This window comes from Amphibalanus amphitrite, unplaced genomic scaffold (assembly GCF_019059575.1).
Source record: "Amphibalanus amphitrite isolate SeventyFive unplaced genomic scaffold, NRLGWU_Aamphi_draft 000308F_arrow, whole genome shotgun sequence".
NCBI lineage: Eukaryota > Metazoa > Arthropoda > Thecostraca > Balanomorpha > Balanidae > Amphibalanus > Amphibalanus amphitrite.
The window spans coordinates 390,192-417,017 of NW_024881803.1; the positions used below are offsets into that span (position 1 = coordinate 390,192).

Below are 26,826 nucleotides of genomic sequence, written 5' to 3' on the forward strand. Positions count from 1 at the left end.
CCTGACCTGGCCTAAATGCATGAAGGCAACATCTGTGATTAAAGCTAACATGATATTCGTGATCAGCACCCCGAAAAACCTTCTAGAAGCCACACTTTATGACGTTCTAACAGGTCCCGATTTTCCCGACTTTTGGGTCATTGACCTGACCTCAGAGGTCACCATTTGACCCATGACATTAAAACCGGGTACCGTTGGCTTCGTCTCGTGACGACCTACACGTGATGTTTCTTTTCCGCAAGGCTCTGGCTCAATTAGGGCCTAGGGGCCAAACGCGATGGGGGGAAGGAGGTGTCAAGAAGGACGCATTACCAAGTCACCTTGAGAAGCTTCCGAGACTTAGAGCGCTACTGTTGTAGGTAATTGGAAGAATGGCAGTCACCCACCTACCTATACTAGCATATAATTCAACAATATCATTGAGCGACCTTTCAGTGAATGAATGAGCGACCTATGAATGAATGACTTATGAGTAACCTGTCAACAGAACTCAGAAGTGATACACCATCAACATCTTGCATACATATTGCAGCAGCTATCAGTGGATGATTCACCACGGCCAGGCCGGAAGACGCTACGCTTACCACAGCTGTCGCAGCTGTGACGGCATCAGGGTGGACACTCACGGTACCTCACCGGAATGGACCGTCGCCGTACTCCGAGTTCCGGTCGCATATGTGAGCCGCACCGGCCTGACGCCGCCTGAGGCCTGACTTCCCCCGCTGCACTATCTTCAGAGGAAGTTCTGCAATCATCACTCGTCCGGCGTTATAGCTCACGGGGCTGTCGATCGGTCACCGCAGGCTGCAGGATAGAGCTGGCGTTAACCCGCGCCCTGCTGGGGGGTGTGTTTGAACACCCCCCCCCTTGTGGTTTTTCGCGAATATCTCAAAAACGGCGGCGCGGAGCGCCGCCGTTTTTGGTACACCTTATAATGCATCAATTCTACACATGTTGTGAAAATTTCAGACCAAGGTCATTCAAGGTCAGGTCACCAGGTCACTTGAAGTGACCTCACCTCATAAAAACTTTCAATGTCTATCATAGCTACACAGAGTGACCGATCGATTTGAAACTTTCAGCGATTGCTAAGAGCAATAGCATGTACAAAATGTATATCTCAGAATTTTGATATCGATGACCTAAGGTCAGGTCAATTTTGCGACCTCCCCATTATAAGTCAATGGGAGAAAATTGAAATGCGCCTCTTTTGGATGAAAGACATTATAAACACTCCCAAACACCGAATTACAAGTGGTTTATACACACTGAACATGAAAATGGTGTCCGTGACTCTTGTTTATGCCCTGAGGTCATCTTAGGTCACGAATGGTATCTAACAGTTTTTCGCCAATAACTTTTGATAGAGGCATGCTAGAGCGATGAAAACGCCTTAGATGTGTTCAGCTCGACGATACGGATCGACTGATATGCAACATGACCCTTTCCGGTCAGGTCATGACCTTGACCTGAGGTCAAATTTTCAAGTTGACCTTTCAAGGTCAAGTTATAGTTCATTCGATGCGTCTTGACGAGAGGAACACGATGCCGGTAAAAGTAAGCTCGTACAAGGTTTGGGTCAAAAGTTATTGCAGAAAAACTGTTTTCGAAAAAATCGGCTATTTTTGCAGTTTTTGCCCCCTGCAGGCAAAACCGTTGACGTTAGGTCAAATCTGAGAGAATTACTCAGAAAGGGCGTTAATAGGGCTATCGAATGCGCTTTTCCGCGGAGCTGTAGCTCTATTGGTTCCCGAGTTATGCGTTGGCTTCTTGGAAATTTTCGACATTCGACCTGGAAATCGGCGAAATTTTGCCTTAAATGACCTCTGGTGACCTGACCTTTGACCTGACCAAAAAATTGATCGAAGTGATTTCGTCATTATTTTTGACGCTCTTTCGAACGCCGCCTTCCGCGTATCGCTACGTGGCCCAGGAGCCGAGTTACAAGGGGGGGTGTTCAAACACCCCCCCAGCAGGGCGTGGAAATCCAGGACCCCCAGCAGGGCGCGGTGTTGGTTCCCCTTCCGAACATAATGTTGTGGATTCAGCACCCATGCTTGGTGCGCCCGTACAAGCGGCACGATGTTCATGTTAGTCTAGGTACCTGCCGGCTGCCACCGCAGGGCTTGCCGGGGTTCGCTTCATCATATCGCTGATACGGTTATTCGGTTATTATAATTGCGTTCATTACGTAACGATTTCCAAAAGTCATTCCAACAATTATTTTCCTGAAATGCAGTAAGTTTAGATGTGCAGTGTGCACTGTGCAGTGTGCACTGTGCACACTTAGCGGAGAAAGGGTCACACCCAAACTGGAGCTGAAAGTCTGAAAGATGCAACTATTGTCGAAGACTATAGGTAAAAGAGCGGGTCCAATCAAAATTGAGTGGTCCGATCAAACCCATGCTTCCAATCTGCCTCTGCCTGTCATGATAAGAATCTAGTAGGTAGCCAACAACCGGTCACCAGTCCAATGGCCCAATGCATGGCTGAAAATTCAATAAAATACCGTCCGACTACCGATTTTATACAAAATATACCTACAGTCTGTCCCAACTTCAACTTCCCCAATATTTACCCATTGCAGGGTTGTTGCATGATAGTTGTATCTTGGTGTTCTGGATTCTGATTAAAAGATCAGCTGTTTCTTTTGCTGCATATTGTCATTTGCAAGCTAAGCTTAGCAGCTTTTTAACGTCAGATGAGAGTGACAAAAATTGCGCTTTTGAGTCAAAACATGTTTTCAGCTGACTTCTTTATTTCTGTGAATTCAATCACACTTCAACTTGTCGTCGGCTCCATGGGCTTGTGGTGATTGTTGTGGTGTGAGAAAATAGGCTGTTTTCGGACACATTCTTTCACGTTATTGGTGAGTAATTTTATATATCGCTGTTTTTTTCAAAATAGATACGGCAGTGCACTGCTTTATCAGGCTGCAACAGTGGACCAAGAAATGGCTGCTTACCTTCAATGAAGACAAATGCAAGGTGATGCATTTCGGGACAAAAAATCCACTGTACACCTACTCAATGGGGGACACCACTCTTACCTCAACCATTAAAGAAAAGGACCTGGGAATCACAATAACGCCAGACCTCAAAGTATCAGAGCAGGTTACGAGAGCGGCAGCTGCAGCGAACTCCATGCTGGGAAGAGTGAAGAGGACATTCACCTTCATGGACAAGGAAATGTTCCTGCCAATTTACAGAACACTGATACGCCCTCACATGGAATATGCCATCCAAGCTTGGTCCCCGTTTCTCCAAAAGGATGTCAACAGGTTGGAGAGGATCCAAAGGAGAGCGACAAAACTCGTACCTGAACTCGCCAATCTCCCTTACCAAGATCGTTTAGACCAACTGAAACTGACATCACTGGCAGATCGAAGGGTTAGAGGGGACATGATTGAAGTCTACAAGCTGGTCCATGGACATGACAAGGTGAATGCTGGAGAAGAGTTTTTGAAACTAGAGACCAGTACAAACAGGGAAAGGACACGCGGACATGCTCTCAGACTGCAAAAGCCAAGGCATCGGCTGCACAGACGCAATCAATTTTTCTCCTCAAGAGTTGTGGACCAGTGGAACCAACTGCCTGAACATGTGGTACTGAGTCCAAGCATCAACGCATTCAAGAACAGATATGACCGTCATATGACACTGAGAAGAGGCAGCATCCTATGAGCATCCGCTCCCTATGCCTCTTTCCTATCTACTATGGTGAGCATCTACTATGGTGAGCATCAAACTGAAGTGCCCTGCCGGTCGATTCGCTTTGTATTTCCATTTTGACGTTCTTCCTAATCCTGCCTCATGCTCTGGCTTTGTAATTTGTTGTAGCTAGGCTGAGGTTAATTTGTTCTGTGATTTCAATTTGAATTAAGTTATGAAAATTTTGCTGGGATGCAGTATGCATGTTAAAAAAGATTTAACATTTTTAATGCAATGACGAAAGAAACCACATTATCATTCCCAATCCCATACAAGTCAAAGTAACACATGTCAAGATCCATGGTTTGTGACATGATTTTTTCCTCTGGCACATGAACAATGGCACAAGTCATTGAGTACTCACCTGTTTAACTCACCTGTTTGGTTTCCCTGCCCGGCCCAATGGAATTGGAAGGGGGAAGGAAACCGTGTATGATAGAGACGCGCCAACGCCCCACGTTAGATGTTTCTTAGGAGAAGGACTCGTGCAGGTCGGAAAAGTGTGTCTGCATAGAAGCATGTATGAGTAGATGGGTCGTTTTGACAGTGAAGTGTGTGCACTGTGCAGTGTGGTTCTTCGCGGTCCAAGGTTTATTATTCATTCGTGTGCTGTTTGAATCGTTTGCGTTTGAAAGTGCTATATCTATCTTATCTTCAAATATCTGTTTGCTCTCACTTTGCAGAGTTAGAGTGCTGATGCTGAGTGCCCACTTCACACTATTAGACACACTATATCACACTATCAGTATTCTTTTGTGATTTTCCATTTATTTGAGAGGTCAAGACACCTCTTGCTATTGCATAATACTCAATTCAAATTAGTATTTAGTCATTCTGGCAGTGCAGGCAGATGTCCGCCGTGCAGTGCTATGGTTATCACGTTTTTAGCTGTCACAGGTGTCGTTATCACAATTATCAGATCAGAAGATGAAGAAAAGTTTTAAGTAAGTTATCAATAGTGGTGCCTGTTCTTAGGGATACCATGTGACCACACTAATTAGTGACATATTTTCATTTTATTTGCTATGATGAGTATATATTTTTTCCCTATCATGAGAGGACTTAAGCTGAAGAGAAGCTGAAGGACACATGATTTACCTAATAGAACAACTCCTGTTCTGAAATGAACGAGCAAGTTGAAGTGTGGAACATAGGGGGTGGAACGGGCAGGGCACCGGGGTACTTTGCCCCCTTTGATTTGGGCATTTTAACATTAGCCCTATGGACATTGCATGGAAAGAATGGGACCAAGAGTTGGCAGTGCCCACTGCCCCCCCCCTTAATTGAAGGTGTTACGCCGCTACTGGTGTGGAAACCATCAGCACTGGACCAGCAGTATCAGTCAATTTGTTCTAAGTTCTTTTTTATCACATGCTATTAGCTATTGTACTCACAGTGCTCCTGTCTGATATTTGTAGCATGCTGTTACACTGAACAATTCTCTCCTTTTCTGACTATGTCTGACAATGCACCTTTTCCCTGCCAGAGTCATCTCTGCACCAGCGGCGGTATGGCTGCCCTGCGCTCCTGTGTGCGTCTGGTGCCGGTGTCTCGGCCGGCCGGTGCGCGTCGCCTCTCTGATGGCGCCTGGCCTCACGGCGAGCGCGCTGCCGAGCGGGCGCGCACGCAGCACATGACCAGCTACTACAATCAGGCGGCCATCGACACGGCAGCCGCCAAGGTCTGTTCGCCGCCCAGCGGAGGCGTGCTCTGTCAGTCCGCTCTGGCGGTGGGGTGTGTGTTGTTCTAGTTGAGGGTCCCTCAGATAATATTCGTCCTTTGTCTGATAGCCTCAGTTGGTATATTGTTTGTGGATGCGTTTATGTGCTGTGTTGGATCGGTTCAGGGCTATAATTGGACAACAAACCGTTTTGTCATAATTATCATATTCGTTTCTGATAAAATATGTAGGAATATTCACAGAATTATCAGTTCATATGTCAACTTGTCTGTCCCGTAGTTCAGTTGATAGAGCGTTGGACGCCCGGTAGTCAAAGCCCGGGTTCGAGTCGCTCTGGCGCTCGATATTTGAGACTCCTGACGGTGATGGTCTGCGGTTGGTGGGAGCAGCCGCACCCAGTTGAAGTCAGTTGAGTGGGACAGGCCGTGTCCGGCTTTGAAGGACACGTTAAACTTTGGCATATAAATTATCCCGTTACCTGGATTGCGCAATCGGACGGAAGGTGTCGGGGTCCACGCAACAAGCTCTGCTTAGCGTGGGCTTCGGATCTGCCAACACGTCCATTCAAACATTCGAGCTAAATTTATTTAAAAAAAAAATTGCGTTGTTGTTTTCAATGATAGGCATTATCATTGAAATTCGTCAGCTGGCGCCTGACTATGGCGGCCGCGGCGCGCGACGCTCCGTGTTTTTCTGGTGTTTTTCGCGTTTTGGCCGGGTGCTGAGCGCTGAACGAGTGCAGAGACCGAGTGAGAGACTGTTTTTACCGAGTGAAGTGACTTTTACCCATCGATCATTAGTATTTTAGCCATATCAATGTGTGTTTACATTGTCGCCCGGCACTGGATATGGGCCGCGAACCCTGGCCGGCCGGCGTATTTACAAATTGCAACCGAGCTCCGCCGTAGGGTATTTTATTTCCGCCGTAGTGTATTTCAGTTGGGGTATTTTCTACCATACATCCGCCTGAGCTTGGGGTAATTACAATTTGTCGGCGACGTTAAAAAATGATGCACCTTTTTTCGCAGTATAGGTTATCGCATGTGCATATTTTTGTCTTTTTGGTTGCGCTTTTCCCTCGCCGGTATAGGGGGAGGCGTTGAGCGGACCCCATCGGTTTTTCGTGAGTAACTCGCGTAAAAACCGTCCGATCGCGACGAAACTTTCAATACCCCCGATTTTATCAATTTTACTCCTGGCCTGAAAATTTCATGACCCTGACCCAAATGACCTTTGACCTGTGACCTATTTCTCGAGGCCATGTTTGGCCCGAATCGCGATTCGGCGTATGTCGGCTCACATTAGCCGCGCGTTTGCAGTCTTTACGTGGTTTCAAGCGTTGAAATATGTGATATGATGCTGGTCCCATACATTAGGGTGGGTGTCACATGAAGGTCAGGTCAGCTCAATGACCTTTGATGACCTCGGTTCACTTTTTCGAGTTTAACATGTTTCTAGGCTAGTTTTTGGAGCTGATTTCGAATTTAGCAACCACTTGAACATTACAGAGGGTGTAACGAAATTATCCGGACATCTTTCTTCCCGCTGTAATTAAAAAGCAAAACATTCTGGTACTTTTTATTTTGACTGAGCATGTAGCCACCTTTCATAAAAACACAGTGGCGAATGTTTTGGAGCATTTCAGCCAATGTATTCTCCAGCACACTGGCTTTGATGCGGACCAACGCCGTCTAAACCTGTGGCAGCGGTTGGGCGGTGCTTGTGGCGGGCGTCTCTTCAGTCACCTAAGCCGTAATCGCCACACCATATGTGGAAGGCTTTTGGTGTCAATACATACATACATACATACATACTGAACAAGAGCCCACAGGTTTTCGATTGAATTGGGATCGCGACTTTTTCCAAGTCATAAGCGTTAGCCCAGAATGATTGAAGGTTCTATCGGCATCACTTCCCGTTCTTTTAGGGACTTTTAAGTAGCGCGCCGTCCCGCATGAAGACAGCGTGGCTTGAATCAGGCATCAGTGCGCGTTCAGAAACCGAGCCCTCAGGCGCTCAACCAGACGGTATAGGAGGGCCTCCTATACCGTCTGGTTGAGCGCCTCCGACTATTCATTGGCCAGTATGTTTCTCCGGTAATACTTGACGTTGATGGCGGTATTTTGTGACACTATGTTCTATTGGAGGATCGCTAGGCAGCTGAACATGCTCCAGTTCTGGATGTTGTCCGGATGTTTGACGGCGGCGAAGGCCAGGAAGTTCGAGCGGCTGGCCGCCCATACATGGCCGATTTGACGGTTCAAAAGATAATACAGCTCGAACGGCTACCCATCCAACCAGACCACCTCACCCTTATCATTCTTCAACCAGTGGACGCGATCTGGCGTGAGGCGAAAGGTGGTGAACTGGTTGTTTTCCCGTCAGTTTCGTTGTCTTTTTCAGTTTGAAGGGCACTAGAACCAAGTTAAAGGGCGGGTAGCGGTAAAGCATGATATGGGATCTCTTATTATCTGACTTGGTAAGAATTCGAGTCAATTTGCGGATTGATTGGTGCCGTTTCCTTGCCGCTATCTTGATGACTCTCCTCACCACTTGGCAAAGGGCGGCTTTTGTGGTCACGACTGGGCTGAGTCTGCCACCGAAGTCCCAGATTATTACACCTCAGGCAGATGTGCAATTGGCTGCTGCTGATGTCCAGCTGCTGGCAGACCAGCTTCTGGCTCATGACGCCGTGGATGCCGCCATGCAATTTTACCACGAAAGGAGAGATTGCATCCCTTTCTCGCAACTGCCTTGGACGAAAACTACCATGTGAACCCGTCTGCGAATCGACTCCTACTCAGAGCAACAGTCACATGACAAGGTCAGGTCACTGCTGAGTTGAAAACCGATAGCAGAGGCACGTATTCATCCAATATCCCCACTTCTAACATCAGGAAGGATTAGGAAACTGTGCAAACAGATATGGCGAAAAAATAGATGTCCGGATAATTTCGTTACACCCTGTACTGAAGTAGTTTTAGTGCCTTCGTAACATGTTACGAAGCTGTCAGAAAAAAAGCGTTCTGCCCCTCCAACTTTTGCTTATTTGTAGAACTTCGTTGCTTAGCAAACCACTATGTTGTTGGCATTGAGGAGCTTTGAAATGTCTGTGTAATTCAAAATGTTAGTTCTGTAATTAAAAGAATTGATTCAGTGTTGCACATAATCTAACTTAACAACCGAGCATTGCAGGTTTGACAGCTTTTTGCCCCACCAGCACCACCTTCGCTGGAAAAGCTCCACCCTTGCCTATGGGGCAAAACATAAGGGACAAAAACACAAAACAAGACAGATAAAAAACAACACAAAATGAACTCATTGCCTAATGAAGTTCAGTCTGGAGCAAAAACATAGGTAATAGGCATCTATGTCAAATTAGAATGAAATATTAAAATCAACTTGACCAGGTCTTACGGTCTGACCTGATCCTGACTGCCTTACTTCACCTAACCCCAATTCAACCTAACCTACCACAACACCTGCAGAGGTACCTTCCTGGAAAATCACGCCCAGGGAGGTGTCCAACTTATTGGAATATTACCATGATTGCTTGTCAAAATGTGTGTCATCATGCACTCTTGTTTGACAAGTGATGTATAATAAATGTGACATTCAAAAATGACCTCCTGACTGTTGAGTGATTAGAATCTTCAAATAATCAGGGTACAATGCTGTGCATCATAGTGCACACTAGTCATGTTGTTTTTGTGTAGGCCCTCTGCACATTATTGTGTACACTGCCATGTGCACCTTAAGGAAAAAAAGTGACTAGTGGTGCATAAAAAGGTTGTGCAATTGTGAAGTTCATGCCCTTGGTCTTGCTGGAGCCAAATGCCTATAGCTATAGCAGGATCAGTGAGGGTTGTAGACATGCTACATACACTGTGAATTGAAGATATTGGCACAAAGTTCACCCATAGGTAATTACTATGCTTAACACCTAATGTAAGAAGCAACATAAATGCCCAGATGATACAGCAACAGCTCTCTGGTCAACATCACACAAATTTATTGACATACTTTGCAGGTACATATTTACATTCATAGCAAATACTTTCGATTTGATTCAATAACTAGGTGCTAGTAAGCTTGCATTTTTGTAGGTACAACAATGAACATATATTTAATCATAAAAAACTTTCTCATGGCATTAATCACATACCTTTTTACCGAACAAGTACCTACCATGCAATGATTCTAAATTTTGTCCGCAAAGTGTACCTATATCTCAACTAACACATTGAAATTGAAATACCCTAACAAAACCTAGAACTGTACAAAAGGAGAATACAATTCTACAAGAACTATGAAGTTCTGAAGTTATTCTCACATGCTGGAATGTTGAAACTCTACTTTTGTCGTCCATTTCCACGTTTCATTGAGCAATCATATAGAACTGTTTTCGCTCTTCAGTCATAAGCTTTTGCACAATTCTTGAATTTTTACACATCATCTTGAACCATGCTCCAGTCTTTCCAACAAGGTACTATGGAACATCAAAGCAATTTTGATTTGTTGCAACAGCTTCAGATCATGATAGGCTTGAAGTTTGTTACACCATTTGCCAGACAAACCTCTACAAAATGTGTATCAATTCCCAAACTAAGCAATTGATTATATCAGTATTTGCGGTTTCCACACAATGTTTCATAATATTATTCGATTTTTATATCAAGAAACCCAAATAATCCACAAATTGTTATTGAAACACTCCCACTTCAAGAGTTCACAGCAATAACAATACAAGTTCAGAAGCAAATAAACATTGCGCCAGATTTCGTATGAAACGCGCCATCATCCTGAAGTTTCTACCACAGACGGTAGTTCAACCGCAGCCGTAGTGCGAAAACCCCTGCCCACCTTACCCCACGGCGGAGCTCGGTTGCAATTTGTAAATACGCGGCCGGCCGCGCCGCATTCTACCGGTCTGGGAAGAGGAGGAGAGACTGTCCGCCAATCAGCGAGCCACACCACTCTCCACCGCGTTCTACCGGACCTGGTCTGCGGTCAAGGCCACCCGCCCCTCTGGCTGGGGCCGCAGCGCCCGATCAGGGGCGATGCCAGACCGTGGGCCTGGGGTGCGGCCGGGCCGGGGAGAGCGGCCGCCGTTCGCCGCCGTCCTGAGACCGCCGGTGGGCGGCGAGCTGGCCGCCGCCGCGGGGCCCGAGCTGGCCGCCGGGTGCAGGGGCGGCGGAGCAGGGGGAGCCGTTACCCCGGCCGGACTGACGGCTCCGCGGGCTCCCGTGCACGCTGTCCGTGCCCGGTCTCGCCCGCTCGCCTGACGGCCCAGCGCTACCGCTGCCTCTCCTGTCCACCGCGACTCTCGGTGAAACAGACGGAGCGGGCCGGCAGACGGCCGTTGAACTCAGCGGCGGTTGACAGCAGATCCAACACTGGCCAGCCCATCCGGTCACCACTGAAGATAGCACACCTCAACGTGCGCTCGCTAATGCCATCCATAGATGATGTGAACTGCACTCTGCAAACGATGTCTATCGATATTCTGGGTCTTGTTGAAACATGGCTAAACGAGAGTATCGACAGCAGCTTTTTGATCTTCCCTGGCTATAAGGTGCTGCGGTGTGACCGCCCTGCGCCCTCCGGTCGTGCGAGAGGAGGGGGAGTCTGTGTGGTCTACCGGGACTCGCTGCGAGTCGAGACATTATCGACACCGACCGGTGACTCCCAGCTTGAGTCTCTGTGGGTCAGTGTGCGCGGCGTCACCACGGTGGTAGTCGGAGTCATTTACCGCCCACCGAGTGCCCCAGTGACCGCCGCTATTGAGGACCTCCAGACCCAGCTGGCGCACGCTATTTGCACCGGAAAGCCTGTTTTCGTGCTCGGAGACACCAATTTCGACACACTCAAACCCGACAAGGCTGATGTTCATCGCTACCTGCAGATGATCAGCGCCATGGACATGAAGCAGCTGGTCAGCTGTCCAACTCGACCGGCTAGCGGAAGTCTGATCGACCACGTCCTAGTGCGGCAATCTGATGACATCACGGCGACCAGAGTGGAGCCGTGCAGCTGGTCGGATCACGATCTGGTGATCGCTGAGACCACCCTCCAGCGGGAGCGCCGCCGTCCCGCGGAGGTCACCATCAGGTCCACGCGAGACCTGGTGCCGGACGCTCTCTGTTTGGAGCTGCTAGTATCCGACTGGTCGGCCGTGTACAGCGCCACTGATCCTGCCGACAAGTGGAAGGCATGGCTGGCGGTGTGGTCGCCGGTCATTGACCGACACATGCCTGAGAAGAAGATCAGACCGAGACACTCGCCGGCGCCATGGATCACCGAAAACGACGAGCTGCAGACCATGATGAGAGAGCGTGACTTGGCCGACGCTGAGAGACGTGCTCAGCCGGCTGACGAGCAAGCGGCCCAGCGGTACAGACTCTGTCGGAACCGAGTGAAGAGCGCCCAGATCAGCGCCAAGTCAGACTTCTTTCTGACATCTTACCGCCGGTCGCGCCGTACCACGTGGAAGGACATCAGACGCTTCCTCATCTCACCTAGAGCCGGAGCGTCTTCTGCGTCTTCATCTCCGAGTGGCCCTCGCTGGGCTGACAGACTAAACGAGTACTTCGCGTCGGTCGGCCCGAGCGTGGCCGCCGCGCTGGAGGAGGCGCAGCGCGTGACCGAGCCGCTGCCGCCGCGGCCGCCTCGCGTGGTCAGCGGCGCTTTCCGCGTCCACCCCGTGACACTGTCAGAGCTGTCAGCTGCCGTGAAACGTATGTCAGCGTCTAATGCGAGTGGTGGTGACGGTATCACGATAGGTATGCTGCGCATGACTTTCCCAGTGATAGGCCCGCATCTGTTAAAGGTCATTAACTCGTCGCTGGTGTCTGGAAAGTTACCCGCCGACTGGAAAGTGGCTCATATCATACCGTTGCATAAGTCTGGCTCGATGGATGACCCGTCTAACTATCGTCCGCTGTCGCTCCTGTCAACTGTTGCTAAGGTCGCTGAGAGTGTTGTTTGCGGTCAGCTGATGACTTACCTGCTCACGCACAATATTCTCTCCGAGGTGCAGCACGGCTTCCGGCCCGGCCGATCCACGGAGTCGGCGATGCTGGATACTGTCAGTTTTCTCATGGATGGTCTGGATGACGGTCTCATCGGTTCTCTCACGACCGCCGACACTAGCAAGGCTTTTGACAGTGTCCAGCATCCCCGGCTCCTGGAAAAGCTGGGCTGGTACGGCATTAGCGCACACTGGTTCCGTGACTGGCTGAGTGACAGGTGCCAGATGGTGCGGGGTGGTGAGGAGGTGAAGCCAATCACCCACGGCGTGATACAGGGATCACTTTTGGGACCGATCTTATTTTTGCTATTTTCAAACGATCTTGCGTCCTATGTCGACTCCAAAATAGTGATGTACGCCGATGACGTTCAGTTTTTACATCTAGCATCACCGAAGCGAATTTTAGAGCTGAAGACAGATACCGAATGTACTTTAGACATTGCGAGTCATTGGTTTGTTCAAAACTGCCTAAAAATCAACCCCAAAAAGACCGAACTGTTAGTTGTAAAATCACGTAGGAGGCAGCTTGACTTTGATTTTAATGTACAGTTTGGAGATGATGTTATTCAAACTTCCGCTAGCATTAAGGTATTGGGTGTAATTGTCGACTCTGGCTTGACCTTTGAGCCACATGTGACGGAGGTGATTCGCCGATGCTACGCCACATTAGGAGGACTGTGTAAATCTTCGCGATGCTTACCGAAAGAAGTGAAGAAACTGATCGTTGAGATGCTGATCTTCCCCCACATCCGCTACTGTTTGTCGGTCTGGTCGGGCTGTGGCGTTGTTCAGCGTCGCCGCGTGCAGCGAGTTATTAATCACTGCGCACAGGTGGTTATGGGAGCGCGCCGCTCAGCACACGTGACTCCGCTGTTGGAGGAGCTCGGGTGGCCCCAGATAGACGAGCTTGTGGCGGAGAGTGACTGCGGTGTTGTTCACTACTTGGTTAACAATACCAGTGCGCCGAGGTGTCTCTCGGAGCGGCTCGAGCGCCGCAGTGACGTCTCTAGTAGGGAGACTCGTGCCACTGAGAGCGACCTGCTCCAGCTGCCGAAACCCCGCACCGAGCAGGCGCGGCGGTTCTTCCGGTACCGCGCCATTGCACGCTGGAACTCACTGGCCCTGGATGTGCGTGACAGTAAAACGTCTGCTGGGTGTCGCAGGCGCTTTAGGAGGGCGCTTTAGGCTCTTATAATGTGTGATACCACGTCATACGTGCTGTACTTTTTTTCCTTTAACATCTTTACCATTCAGCGTATATGTATTTATGTATTGACACTTGGACAGAATAGCCGTGAATACGGAGTTCCAAACGAAATAAATGATGATGATGATGATGATTTACTCATTAGTTCTTCTAGTTTGAAGCCTTTGGGGAGCTCAATACTTTTAAACTCCAATGTTACTCCCTCACTCACATGGAGTCCATGTTTGTGTTGGTAAACCAGTTTTTATTTTGGCCTTTTCTGATCGTCTTTTAGTTCCCGTTTCTTGATGGGAATATATTAGGTAAGTGGGTACAAACCAGTTGGTACCTGTAACTATCTGGCAAGTGATGAGGCGAATGCTGACGTTAATTGTTTCTCCTAGTTCAAACAAACAACAGTGTTGCACCTCCCTTCCGATATTGGGGACGTGTGTAGACGAGTAGTGCGTCTGCACCTGATGCTTCAGTAATGTTTGTTTACCATCTGCGGTACTTGAGTAATTCCGCAGTTAGGGGATGCTGATTGTTGTATAACGCCTACTGTCATGCCGATTACGTATCAAGGTGAGATTTTACAGGTTGTATCTGGATAATTCTAGATATCAGCGGACATACCCGGCTCTGGCCGTGGTTCGTTGAACGTCTGTCTTATGTAATAAAACCGTGATGCAATGTCGGTTCTGGATCAATCGACTGTTGGAAGAAGTCCATTCAGCTTATCAAGTACGCGATTATGAATCTTCATTTTCCTGCTTACCGCTGGTTTGATAACACCTATTGATTAAAAAAGATGTGATAAAGGCTGAACAGACCACAGCTCGCTCAGTATTTTAGTTTTGCAGTGATTATGATGAGTAATATTTTTGTCAGGACTTTACCTATAGTAGTTACTAGGGTTACCCGCGTGCTCCGCAACGCAAAGAAGGGTTATTTTTACCCGTGGGTATTGGGTTGGTCTGTGTCGATTTCGCTGGTACCTATCCATTTCGTTCGATTGCTTTTTGACGGCCAAGCATTTTGTAATAAAAAAGATACATCGCATCGAGGTGCCCGTGTCGTATTATCATGCGTTCTACTTTAGAATGATTCGAAAACTGGCGTGAAGTCTTTTGAGGGCCATCGATGAATTTCGCTAAAAATGACGATGCAATGGTTTGGAAAATTTACATTTTTAAGAATACTGTTGCTCATCATGCAAAAATGAAGACTGAACCTTGGTCAGAATTGAATGCTCTTTCCAACGGTGCCATTTTCAATTGCCAGATACATCAGATCATGGAGCAAAGCCATTTTGATGAACAAAGTGACACAAAATTGACAAACACCATTTTCTCCCGTGATTTGTACCACCTTGATTTGGATCAAACAGCTTTTCACAATTTTTATATGATAGGCGGTACCTTTCTCTTGCAAATAGGCGTTGATTCAACTCGCTCCATTTAACGGTCACCTAAAAATAAAAGTAATTCAAAATCCCTCAAAAACCGCAATTTTTCAAATAAAAGTGCCCTCTCCGGTGCACGTGGCGCGTGCTATCCTCTGCATTGCACACCATTCAATAGCCTGTTCAATTCTGTACACGATGCTGTTTTCCCCGTGCCGGTCGGATCCCTGGTCACCAAGATATTGCACGGGGACTGGACCCGTGTCGGCCAAAATTAGCCGTTTTCGCCCGATTTCGCACGCCGATTTATACATGTAAAGTCTATGACGCGAATTTGCACTTTTTGAGCACGCGCCACGCGCTCCCTATCAATCCGATCGAGCTGAGACCCCTCAAAGGCACGTCGCGCATCCTTGATCTATAAGTTGTGCAAATTTCACCGGGCTAGGTGCAACGGTCTGGCCTGTAGTCCACGCAAAGCACCACCAAGTTGGGACCTCGGTAACGGACAGACGCACCTTCCTCAAATAGTAATATAGACAAGCGGCTGCGCCACTTGCTTTGCTGCGTGGTAGAAAAAATTGCGGCACCAGCCAATTTGCTTTCGAATGGTGTTTGATTCATGTCGATGTGTCGTCTAGAAGCATAGATATGGACGGAAATGTGAAGAGACTTTAAAAAAAGAACTGTTCTGAGGGCGTTGTTGGATGAAATTTGGGTGATACGGGGTCAAGACGGGTCAAAGGGGTCAGCCCCGGTCGCTTTGGGTCAAGCCAGGTCACATGGTCACCTCTCGTCCGCTGGGATCAGCCCGGGCCACTGTTCTGCTTTTGCCTCCACCACTACCCTACCACTACCCCTACCCCTACCACTACCCCTACCACTACCCCTACCACTACCCCTACCCCTACCACTACCCCTACCACTACCCCTACCCCTACCACTACATCTACCCCTACCCCTACCACTACTACTACCCATACTCCTACCCCTACCACTACCCCTACCACTACCCCTACCACTACCCCTACTACTACCCCTACCACTACCCCTACCCCTACTACTACTCCTACCACTACCCCTACCCCTACCACTACACTACCCCTACCCCTACCCCTACCCCTACCCCTACCCCTACCCCTACCCCTACCAACACCGCTGGGTCATGTCAGGTCACAGAATAATTCGTGCCATTCCATTGCTTTTACTCGATTTTGTCGGAAATGGCGCTTTGTGGCAAATGTGGCGCATTGCGGCAAATGCGGCGCATCTGTACCTGTTGTTTGAGCATGCACCCTTGCACCAAATTGTACCCTTATCGGGTCATATTTGACAAAACTATGCGATTTGCGGCAAAAATGGCGCCTTGTCATCAAAGTGGCGCATTGCGGCAAACACGGTGCATTTGTATACTCGTATCACAAACTGTTTCCATTGAACGAAAATCAACACATTTTTTCGCCACTTTTTATTCAAATTAATAACTTGCCGATCCGCCAATGCGAGGCACTCGCCGCCGATCGGCATGCATTTAGTCCACAAAGTTTGTCGACCCCGGCTCTCAATGAAGATCTACGAACCGATCAAAATTTCATTGGCGTTCTTCCAGCGCGCCCCACGCGCGAACCGTGCACCCCAGCGAGTCGGAACCTAGAAAAGGCGCTGACCCGCTCTGTCACCTATAAGGTGTGCAAATTTCAACCCCCTACGATATACCGTCTGCCCTGTAGGCCGGCTAAATTGAACCCACTACACGGCGTGGCGGACAAACAGACAGACAGACAGATGGATCCTGTTCAAATAGTAAGATAGATTATGCCCTCTCAGGACGCTTCCATATCTGCCGATGGGTATAGTGGTGTAATCTATATTTTGTGTCATTTGAATGGGCTGATGAAAAAAGGGAAAATGTATTAATTGTAATTGTTGAGTAGGTATCCAGTTTGGAAACTACCTACCCCATCTGCTTGGTGTGCTTATACGTAATTCATGCGCCTTCTTTCCGTCATATGTCCACACTTATTTGCATGTTCACGTTTTTTTTTTTTAACCTTTTCTGTATGTTTAGTCATCCCCGCAGTTTTGACTCTTATGCCATTGTTTAATGTAATAGATTCACAGAGATTTTATAGGATTATGCTATATTCATGCCTATCATCAAGAAAAAAGCTGTAGTTTGATGTCACGCTGCCGCTGGGGGCTCGTGTTGATTAAAACAGCTCTCAGCGACATATGATTACTGCTAATGACGCGCCTGACGTCCAGTCCCGAAATAGCTCCTCCGTCGAGGATCCGCCTCTGATGCGCCCGGCCATGCATTACCGTCGTTTCCCCTCGCGCTGTCGGTAAGCCCATCTGCACGACATGGGCTGGTCGGAGTCCCCCGCGCCTTCGGCCAGAGGCCGGGGTGAGACCGTGACGACGGGATAGCGCATCTCGTGGCGGAGACGCGCGCGGACGGGTGCCGGACCCGGTTAGAGGAATTAACACCAGATATCAATTCCTCTATACTGATAACAATTCCTCTAAAATAGAATTCCTCTAGAGGAGCATGATGCCCTTATGCTTATACCAAGCGTGGTTACTTGCAATTTGCATTGGTTGGCTGTGGTTTGACACGGCCAGGCCAGGCCCAAGGGGAACGGTGTGAGTAAGTAAATTTCCAGAAGGAAAGCCCTACTGCATTCTTTTCTCTCGTTGCCGTTTTGGCCTTCCGCTGCTGTTCACTACTGGTCTTCAATGTCCACTCCATTATCGTCTCCTGACCGACCGCCCCATCCCACCATTCGGAGACCGATGGGTTGACCCCACTCCCTCCCAGCGCTGTGTCTCCGATGGGATCCACCAGTGTGGCGAGCCGGGATCCCCGGGTCCTGATCACACCGCCGCTCCCACGGACCCGGCCCCGTTTGGAGTCCGGGTGCGGAACCCTGGTTTACCCGGACACTGGGATATTAAGCTACCGGGCCATATTGCTTGCGGTTGTCGGCTAGTTCTTACCGTGGCCACTGACCGCGGGAGGTTTTCCCCTACGAATTTCCGCCAGTTTTGTCGTGTGTTTGGTCTGCGTTATCCTGGTATAGTGTTATCCGTTATCCTGGTAACAAAGTGGTCTCCGTTGCTCCTAAATCTTTATCATTTACCGCATTGAACGATATTTATTGCACTTTGTGTATTTATTTAGGGCATTGTACTTAAACGGAAACAGTTGTTGTAACGGGGATTTGTCTGCGGTTTCACTCACACGACCGTGCGCTGACTGCTGTTAGTCCAGCGGGCTCAAACGCTGCTGACTTAGGGAAAGCCAAGCCTAGTGCATTGTCACATATGGCCGTGAAATATGGTGACTCACCTACCTACCTTGGGTTTTCAATGGCGATTTTCAGCCATGTGGACATTTCAAAATTTATCCCTGGATTTGTTAGGTAGTGATCTTCTGGGGACTGAGACTGCAAAGCTTCGCATGACATCAGAGGTGATTTAAGTCTTACCTCATGTCTACGGTGTGCGGTTCTTCCCACTGGACTTCCCTTCTCCGTGATTCCGGGCGAATATTATCGTGGAAGGTAGCCGGTGTCTTGTTCGCACTGCCTCGCGAGGTGATGGATACCTTTGTTGGCTTAGACAGACAAAACTGATGATACCTAATAGTGTGCTTACTTGCTCAGGCAAGTGGAACATATGACGAAATCAGCAATTACGATCTTGCATGGATTTTGCGGATTTTGTTCTACGGTTTGCAATGCTCGATCAATAGTTTTGATACATTTCTTTTATAGTGATTGTAACACGCATAATTTTGCCATGGTCGCCCTGGCTTTAATTTTCGTGGGATTCTGGCACATCGAATATATCTACCGACACACTCAAAACGTAAATAACCCACGCCGATAGGTAGAGTATAGCTAAGGCCAGCGTTTACAGCAACAGTCTTATGATTTAACTACTGAATACTGATCCGTGTTCTGATCTATCCACATTGATTCAATGTGCTTCATGCTAAATAATGGCTGTAGTCATTCATTAATAGAAATATGATATACTGATAATTTTTACTCTGCTTTTTGATTTAGATTGAAGGTAGGAAAAATCCATTCGTCCTTGTTCTGACAATCATGACTCATGTTTATATACGACGGAAATTATTCGGATTTCCAAGACACGTAATGTTGGGTTTCACTTATCATGCAGGTGTCGGTAAACACATGTACACACGTAACCGTCTCTTCCGTTCACTGCGGTTTTCCGGGTGCACCTACCCTTCTCCTCATCCCTCTCCCGATCCCCCACGGTGTCCCTGGGGGGGGGTCCCAAGTCCTCCAAGGGATTGTCCTTGGTCCTCTCTTCCTGTAACCCCTCCTCTCCCCCCCCCCCCTGCTCCCGCTGGGAAGGTCGCCCGGTGGCCCAACCTACCCTGTCGTCTGGCTATCATCCGCCGTCACCCGTCCGCAATGGCGAAGGCTGGTGGTAAGACGGTGCCCCTGTCGCCTGTGTATGTATTTTGACGACGAACTCGTGCATGGTCTAGTTGCTTTTAGCTGTCGGTATTCAAAGTTAACATTGTTTATCTTGTTTGGACGGCCATGTCGGCACTGCCTTTGCGTCAGCCTGCTAAATCTCTTCCTGTCTTGATGTGAAAACTTGCGAACCAGGAAGAGAACAGCAGAGTGCAGACCCTGCTTTGGTGGATACCCTCTGGCGATATACGATAGCTTTTGCTTACATGTCTGATTCTGTGTTCGCCGGTTCCGATAGGCAGATAATGGAATAATTTGACAGGACAACATCAAAGCAAGAAAACCTTGGTCTTGTGGTGGTTTCACACCCTTGCTTAATTAAGGAGTCTAACCTCGTCGTTGTTTGCATCATTGTGTTTTAGACACAGCTCATTATGTATAATGTATATCAGCATTGCTCTTGCAGTTTTGTCCTTGGTTGGTGTGTTAAGGTTCATTACCTGAATTGATGCTATATAATGGCTGTTTTTCATAAACACCGGACAGCTTTTACATCCGTCAGCTATTATCATGCTCAAAGTATAATCAAATAAGAGTGTTTTCCTAACGCCACAAAGCCTGCGCTATGCCCCATTATTTCCTCATTTCTATTAATTCCTTCAGCTATCTACTAGCTGAAGTTGCTAGTATTTATACAACCGTGGTGCGTTCCTGACGATAAGTCAATCTTCCGAGGGTTAGAAGCCGTCCGCGGGGTGACTAAAATGAGCTATCGCGGCCGCGCCAGAACGTTCGTTGTTTATCCTTGCCTTCTGCACACGGTGCAGTTGACCTCCGTGATCCGTCGTCCCGCCACTGATGTACCCAGCCACCGCAAGCATAAATAAACATGGTGGTGTGTGACGTGTGGAGCGTCTGCCGGGGGCCAGTAGAGTGACGACTTGGCGGTTATACCGTCAGGTCAGGTCAGAGCGGATTGGGGTGTCACAGGCTGTACGAGTATACCACTCAGACCGCCACGCATCTTCACGAGTTACAAAAATCCCATTTGCTTCTTGGCGTGTTGATTGCTTTAGTCTCGGTATCTGCGCGGTGTTACACTGACCTGTGACCTGACCTGCCTGCCATGTGAGTGTGACCTCCGACCTGACCCCTCTGCCGGCAGCCGACTGTCCGGCTCACGCCCGCTACCATCATGTACACTGGCAAGAGCAACGACGAGGCCCACCTCGTGGTGAGTACTGTAGTCGCGCTGCTGGCACGGAGAGGGCCTCAGGAGGTCAAGGGGACAGAAGGGAGACCGCAGGGGGAGCTAGTAGGGGCACCGCTGGGGACTGTGAGTCACCTCTGGGAACCGTGGGGGACATTTCTGGGGGCCGCGGGGTCACTATTGGGGCTCGATAGGGCACGAATGAAAAAGTGGGGCGCGGGGGCCTCCGGTGACTCATTGATGACTGCAGGAGAATTACTTACTAGTGAATGTGGAGCAGTTTTTAATGAGTCAACCATTGTGCATAATTTCTCTAGACTCGTATTAATACACCAACGAAGGACCTTTATATACCACTGAGCTGAGACCATACCATTCGGATACTAAATAATGAATAGGTACCATAAAAAGCTATTCTTTAATCAAACCGGGGAAGGCTGGGTCTGATAAACAGGCGTCACACACCGAAGTCCGAACTCCGAACTCTTCCGTCGGGGGATTTCGCTGCATCTATAGCAGTGCACTCCGCTCACATAACACCGGACCCGCGAGTGGTACTGGACGGTAAAATCGAAAAACCTGTTTCAGAATAAGCTAATCTAACGGTGGTAAATTTGTTTGCAATAGCCCAATACATAATCCTACATGTGATTGCTAAATTTTGCACGCAAATTGTTACATTTGAGAGTTGGACTGGGTATACGATGCAAAATAATCCAAGCATTGGTGCAAGAGGATTTTGGTGCAAGAGGCCTCAGCACCTCGCCGTGACTGGGAGCGCTCTCTCCACACTGGATGACCAGGGAATCCCGGTAAATGTATTGTGTAGCCGGTTTCTTTCGTCGCCATTTTACTGGAATACTACGGCCTCTGATCACTGATCAATGATCGGCTCAGGGATGGACGGGGAACCCCCCGGTTCAGGGAAACTGGTATTAGCGTGGCGTGCTAGGGTGCGTTAGAGGTCGTCTAGTGCTGAGCGCCTGCTCGTGCTGCCTTATTTGAATGGCTCAATGCTATTGGCCAGCTGGAGGTGATGTTATCGTGAAGGAAAGCGTAGCAGTTCTGATCAGTGTCACCACAGTCTCGTGCGCCTTCGTCTTCTGACTCAGTGTTGCCGATATGACCCACTCGCGATTTTTGGGATCAGTGTAACCCATTGCGCCTCTGCCGACTCTGGGTCATTGGGTCAGATGATGGCAATCTGGGAACGGGAGGGAGGGAGGAGGCTCCGCGTGGTCGGCGCCGTGCCAGCCTGCGCTATAGCTCGTCTTTGTACCCGTTGAACCCACTATTGAAACAGAGGCACACCTGCTGAACTGCGGTTGCAGCCAGTATGAACGGTTAGCAGACGGCTGAGGTTAACTCCCTCACTGTGGTGTTTAAGTTGAAGTTGAAGTTGTTCGTCTCGAAGTTGAAGTTGTTCGGCTATTCCATATCGTCCGTTTTGAACTCAGGATATTGACTTTTACCGCTGCCCATCCCCCTCACGTGAGCGCAGCGTGGCAGGCAGATGCTGCAGGAGGGGGACCGGGGGGGGGGCACTGATAGAACTGGAGTGTTTACTGTTAACGATAACTCCTGTGGCTGCATCAAGCTAACGGCGACCAGCTATGTATGGCCGCACTGTACGGTCTGAAGCGCTGGGACTGAGACGTGGCTGAAATTGAGCGACACTTCGCAATGTAACGTGGCGGATAGGTGCTGGTCGAATAATATTTTGAAAACATGTGAAGTTATCTTTGGTTGTAGGAAACATGTTTTGCTGAATTTTATTAAATCTTACAAACATTGAAGATGATGCTTCCATTGAGGTACTTTGATTCATTAGCTGCGTAATACAGTTTTTTCTAGAGGATTGGATCAGCAATGGCTTGGCGAGTAGTGTACTGTTAAGTGTTTTTTATGTTTGATGCTGTTTTTGAAGGCGTAAATCATGTTTTGATCATGTGTTTGTGCTCGTTCGCAAGTGATCCGAACGGGAGTTTTATTTCATATATTTCGTTGTGTACCTTCTCTATACCTTCTTCCGATCGGGCGTCAGATCGGGCCAGCCTTGCTGCAGTTTGTCTCGAGCTCAGTTCTATGCTGGCCCGTGGGTCGGGGACCTGGGTAGGGGTGTTCGTTGGCAGGCTGACCTGTTGGATCGTCTCCGTCTGATGTTTTTCTCCGGCGCTTCTGATGACACCCTGTCACGAGTTCAATGTATGTGCTTGCAGGGGCGGCGCCACGGGTTTTCGATAGGGGGGGACGGGGACCGAAAATCGAAAATCCCAAAAGTAGATACTGATCGTATGCAAAAAAAAAAAAACGAGGCACGTAACGCCGCGAAACTTGGCAAGGCCCAAAACACATCGAATGGTGCATCCCGTTTCCAAACTTATCCTAGGACACCTAAGATCGATCACCTTTTCAAGCATCCTTGCCTCTAAATCAAAATTTGCAGTCTTGCCAACTCAAAGCTGGTTTCCTACAAGCTGCGAATTGCTTAGGCATAAGTAGCAGTGCCAGCTATTCTTACATTTCGTACTTTCAAATTTTCGATCTTACGTCTGGTCAGCTTCAGGGCTTCACCATCATATACATAGTCATGGAGGAAAAGTGGGAATGTCTTCTGCTCTGACAAGTGCGCCAAAACTGCAATATAATTTCAGAATCATGACATCACCACCTGATCCATATGCAACGGGCAGGGTGCAGCTAATGGCTAGCCGTCAGTGGTCATGTCATCGGTGGTCACTCAAAAGGCCATGCTAGGTCATGGAAGGTCACCAACCGTTATTAGATCACACTTTCTGATGGATTTTACTTGCCAAGAGCTTCGCGGGAAAAACGAGCGCATGCACCGTTGAAAAAATTGAGTGAAAGGGTCTCAGGTCCGGCGACCTCTGCAGGTGAAATGCCCCAGGGTAGGATTCCGGTCCTTGTTGATTAACTTCGTCAAAAATGGCAGTAGAGCTGTGATGTCGGCACCATTGTGTTCGTCATGATCGAGCTGGCACGACCTGCATCGTTCTCATATTCACCCTCCAATCGTAACAACTACAGCAGGGATTGGCAAATGGCGGGGCACCCCCTTTGGGAGGTAATGAAGGTCTCTGGAAACCTCATCCCACATCTCTTAAGCATTAGTGGCTCTCCTTATGGAACAGGTTTCTTGACTGGTCTGTTTCACCCCAGAATTCAAAGACTAGTCAAGGTAAAACCGAGCGCACCACAGTGAGCACAATTTGATAAGCTGGTGTATCTCAATTTTCATGTAGAACCTTTCACGTATCACGGACCTAAAACCCTTTCGTGCACTCATGCAAAAGCAACTGCCATGTTTCAACAGCTGGTAATGGCATTTTCACAGCCGCTGACGTAAGAAGGGGAGGGATGGGGGGCTCGATTAGACCCCCAGCCGTTCGGCCGCCGACCGAACTTAGTTTTGCAGAAAAAAAAACGAGTGCTATCGAACCCCTTGACGAGAGGGAGCCGATGCTATATCCAATTATAAGGTCTTGGGCTACTGCGTGCTTTTTTGGTCCTGCCTGTGATCTATCCGAACACTTCTCCCCACAAGTGCTGGGGTTAAATGGCATAGATTTCAAATGGTTCCTGTGGTAGAACTGCCATGCTTGAATTTGACTCATTAGGAATGGAAAATTTTCATTAGTAACGGAAATCAATGGAATTTCAGCTTGGTTTTATCGGCAATGGGGTCTGGCAGTGGGGTGGGGAGGTAATAAGTAATAACCCTGCCTGGCGCCCCAAAAAGGGGGCACGATCCCCGAGGCCCTGCCGATCACCTTATAACTACAGACATCACAGCTCCACACCTTTTGCAGATGGCCAGGACCCCTGCGATGCATCCCAACAGCAATCTTTATTCAGAACCTGCCTTGATTAACCAACGATGCATTAAATGCCACGGATAGCTCTATAATGCATTATTATCAACTATTGAACGGGCCTCGCCGATAGGGGGGTACTGTACCCCCCTAACTTTCGATAGCGGGGGACCTGTCCCCCCCGTCCCCCCCGGTGGCGCCGCCCATGTGTGCTTGGACTGTCGCCATGGTAACTAAAACAACGCCCGCCAACTGGCTGGGTATTAGCGATTAGCGACTCTGGTATTGGCCGTGGTATTGGCAACGGACACCGGAGCCGCGGTGGTTTATAAATGGCACTGGGTTTTGCTAAGGTTTTGCTAGACTTTTTCGTTTTTTCACGCGATCAACTCTTTTTTATTCATCAACAATTATGTTATACAATGTTTGTTACTTATAAAAGTTCATGATCGTTTCTTTGTATTGGACCTGGATCCATAGATCTAGGTAAGCTACCTGCAGCTATCTATTTGCCAGCAGTGCTGCCTTCCTCCTCGAACAACTTCTCAAAAATGTCAGCGCTCCTGCACCTTATCTGCGTCAGTTAGCCAACATGGATGTTGTGGGTAGTTCGATAGGGGCCGGGCCGGGCTGGGCCCGAACCGGCTGTTCCCTGCCTCATCCAGCCTGTTGGTTTCCAGCACGCCGGCTGCAGCTGCCGGCCACGCGCTGGGCACGTGCCTGCTCCGATCGATACCCCCCGAGGGGAGGGGGAGGGGTTCAGGCGGTCCTCCCCCGACCCCACGCCCCGCGGGTGTGTCTGTGACAGCTGCCAGAGAGCTGTGACAGGGCTCTGTGACAGCCGTCACCACGGGGAACACCCGTGTTAATAAGACTGCCACGTCAATGACAGCTGACCTCGCGTGTGCGCCGCGGGACCCTGACCCGGGCCGCGCGGGCAGTATGAGTCACCCGCCCGCACACTGAAACTGGCTGCAGCCGGCACGACGCACGTGCGGCGGACCGCCGCGCGGGCGGGACGGTTTGCGCCAACATAGACCGCGCAGCCCGAGATGTGGACTGTAGAAACGGAGACACGGAGATAGCAGCGACGCCGGATGGTGGCGGTGGAAGGGAAATAATTCCACCGGATGGGTGATGTCGGAGCGGCTTCAGTGGGGGGCAGAGACCGACCTCAGACGGGATGCGGTGGATGATTGTGACGACTGCGAAGACGCAGTGACACAGCTTGCAGCTGAGAGTGTGCAGCGTCTTACAGAGCTGAATCGCCAGTGGGCTTCAACAAAGCTTGATGATGTTTTTTTATCGCAAGTTTTGTTTTTGTAAGTTACCAAATTATTATGTTTCTGAAGTGCGCCGTAATAATCATTCAAAAAAAAAAATAATAATAGAGAAACGCTCACGGCTTCTGAAGAAAAAGTAGTCGTGCTTAGAAACAGCAGCCTTCTAAAACGTATGTTTAATGTATGGAGTAGCGGGCAAAAGTAAAAATTATTACCCGATGTGACGTCCTTGTAGCCCGAGGGTAAAAACAATGAAAACCGAAACATGCTTAATTGTCCGATGCGTAGCCGAGGGCAATAATGCTTGTTGAGGTCTTCGCCCGAGGGCCACAGTGGCGTCACAAAGGGCAATATTTTTTCTTATAGCCCCTACCCCATACAGTAGTCATTTTATTACATGGCTCACCCCAGCTCGCTAATGAATATCGCTAAATATGTCGCTTCTCAGAAGAATATTGAAAAAAGATCCAAACACGCGCGGATTACCATTGCCCGTTGTCATGATGTCCTTAACAAAAATATGTATTCCTTCAAAAGGAAATTAGACATGAAAATTATGGCCACCATTAAAAATTATTACACACCCACTACCCAGTTAGCATACGAGCCATCTAAAATAATATGCAATTCGCGTAGGAAAACTTTATCTGAAAGTACTTAACCGTTATCGCTAAATATGTTTCGATTCGATGCTTCGGTAGAATAAGATACATGTTGCAATATAATTGTCGTACATGCTATGTTTTCCCGATTTTTTAGCCAGGATATGAATTCCTTCCGGTTCCTAACACTGCGGGAAAGGTCCCTGATTCAAGACTTTCGACCCTTGTTGTATGCGCAGTTGGAGATCGGCACAGACGGGCCTCGGGATAACCTCCTCTATGTAGAACTCTCCCGTGTCTTGGAGGCCCTGACCCGAGTATGGCGTGTTGCGCACTGCGCAGATGGACAGGAGAGGGGAGGCAGGCCCTCTCTGCCGTTCAGCTGACTACGGACCGGCTCGAGCCGGTCTGGGGGTCTCGGCCGGTGCG

General features: G+C 48.7%; 1 protein-coding gene across 1 annotated transcript in view; it reads left to right on the plus strand.

Moving 5' to 3' along the window:
- The first annotated feature begins 2,727 nt into the window (after positions 1 to 2,727).
- Positions 2,728 to 26,826, plus strand: part of LOC122388101 (3-methyl-2-oxobutanoate dehydrogenase [lipoamide] kinase, mitochondrial-like) — a 91,886-nt gene continuing 67,787 nt past the window's right edge. Inside the window, exons 1-3 of the mRNA XM_043378889.1 lie at positions 2,728 to 2,869; positions 5,197 to 5,391; positions 20,635 to 20,703. Coding sequence (XP_043234824.1) covers positions 5,221 to 5,391; positions 20,635 to 20,703 — 240 coding nt within the window. The 5' untranslated portion in view covers positions 2,728 to 2,869; positions 5,197 to 5,220. The remainder of the gene's footprint in view (positions 2,870 to 5,196; positions 5,392 to 20,634; positions 20,704 to 26,826) is intronic.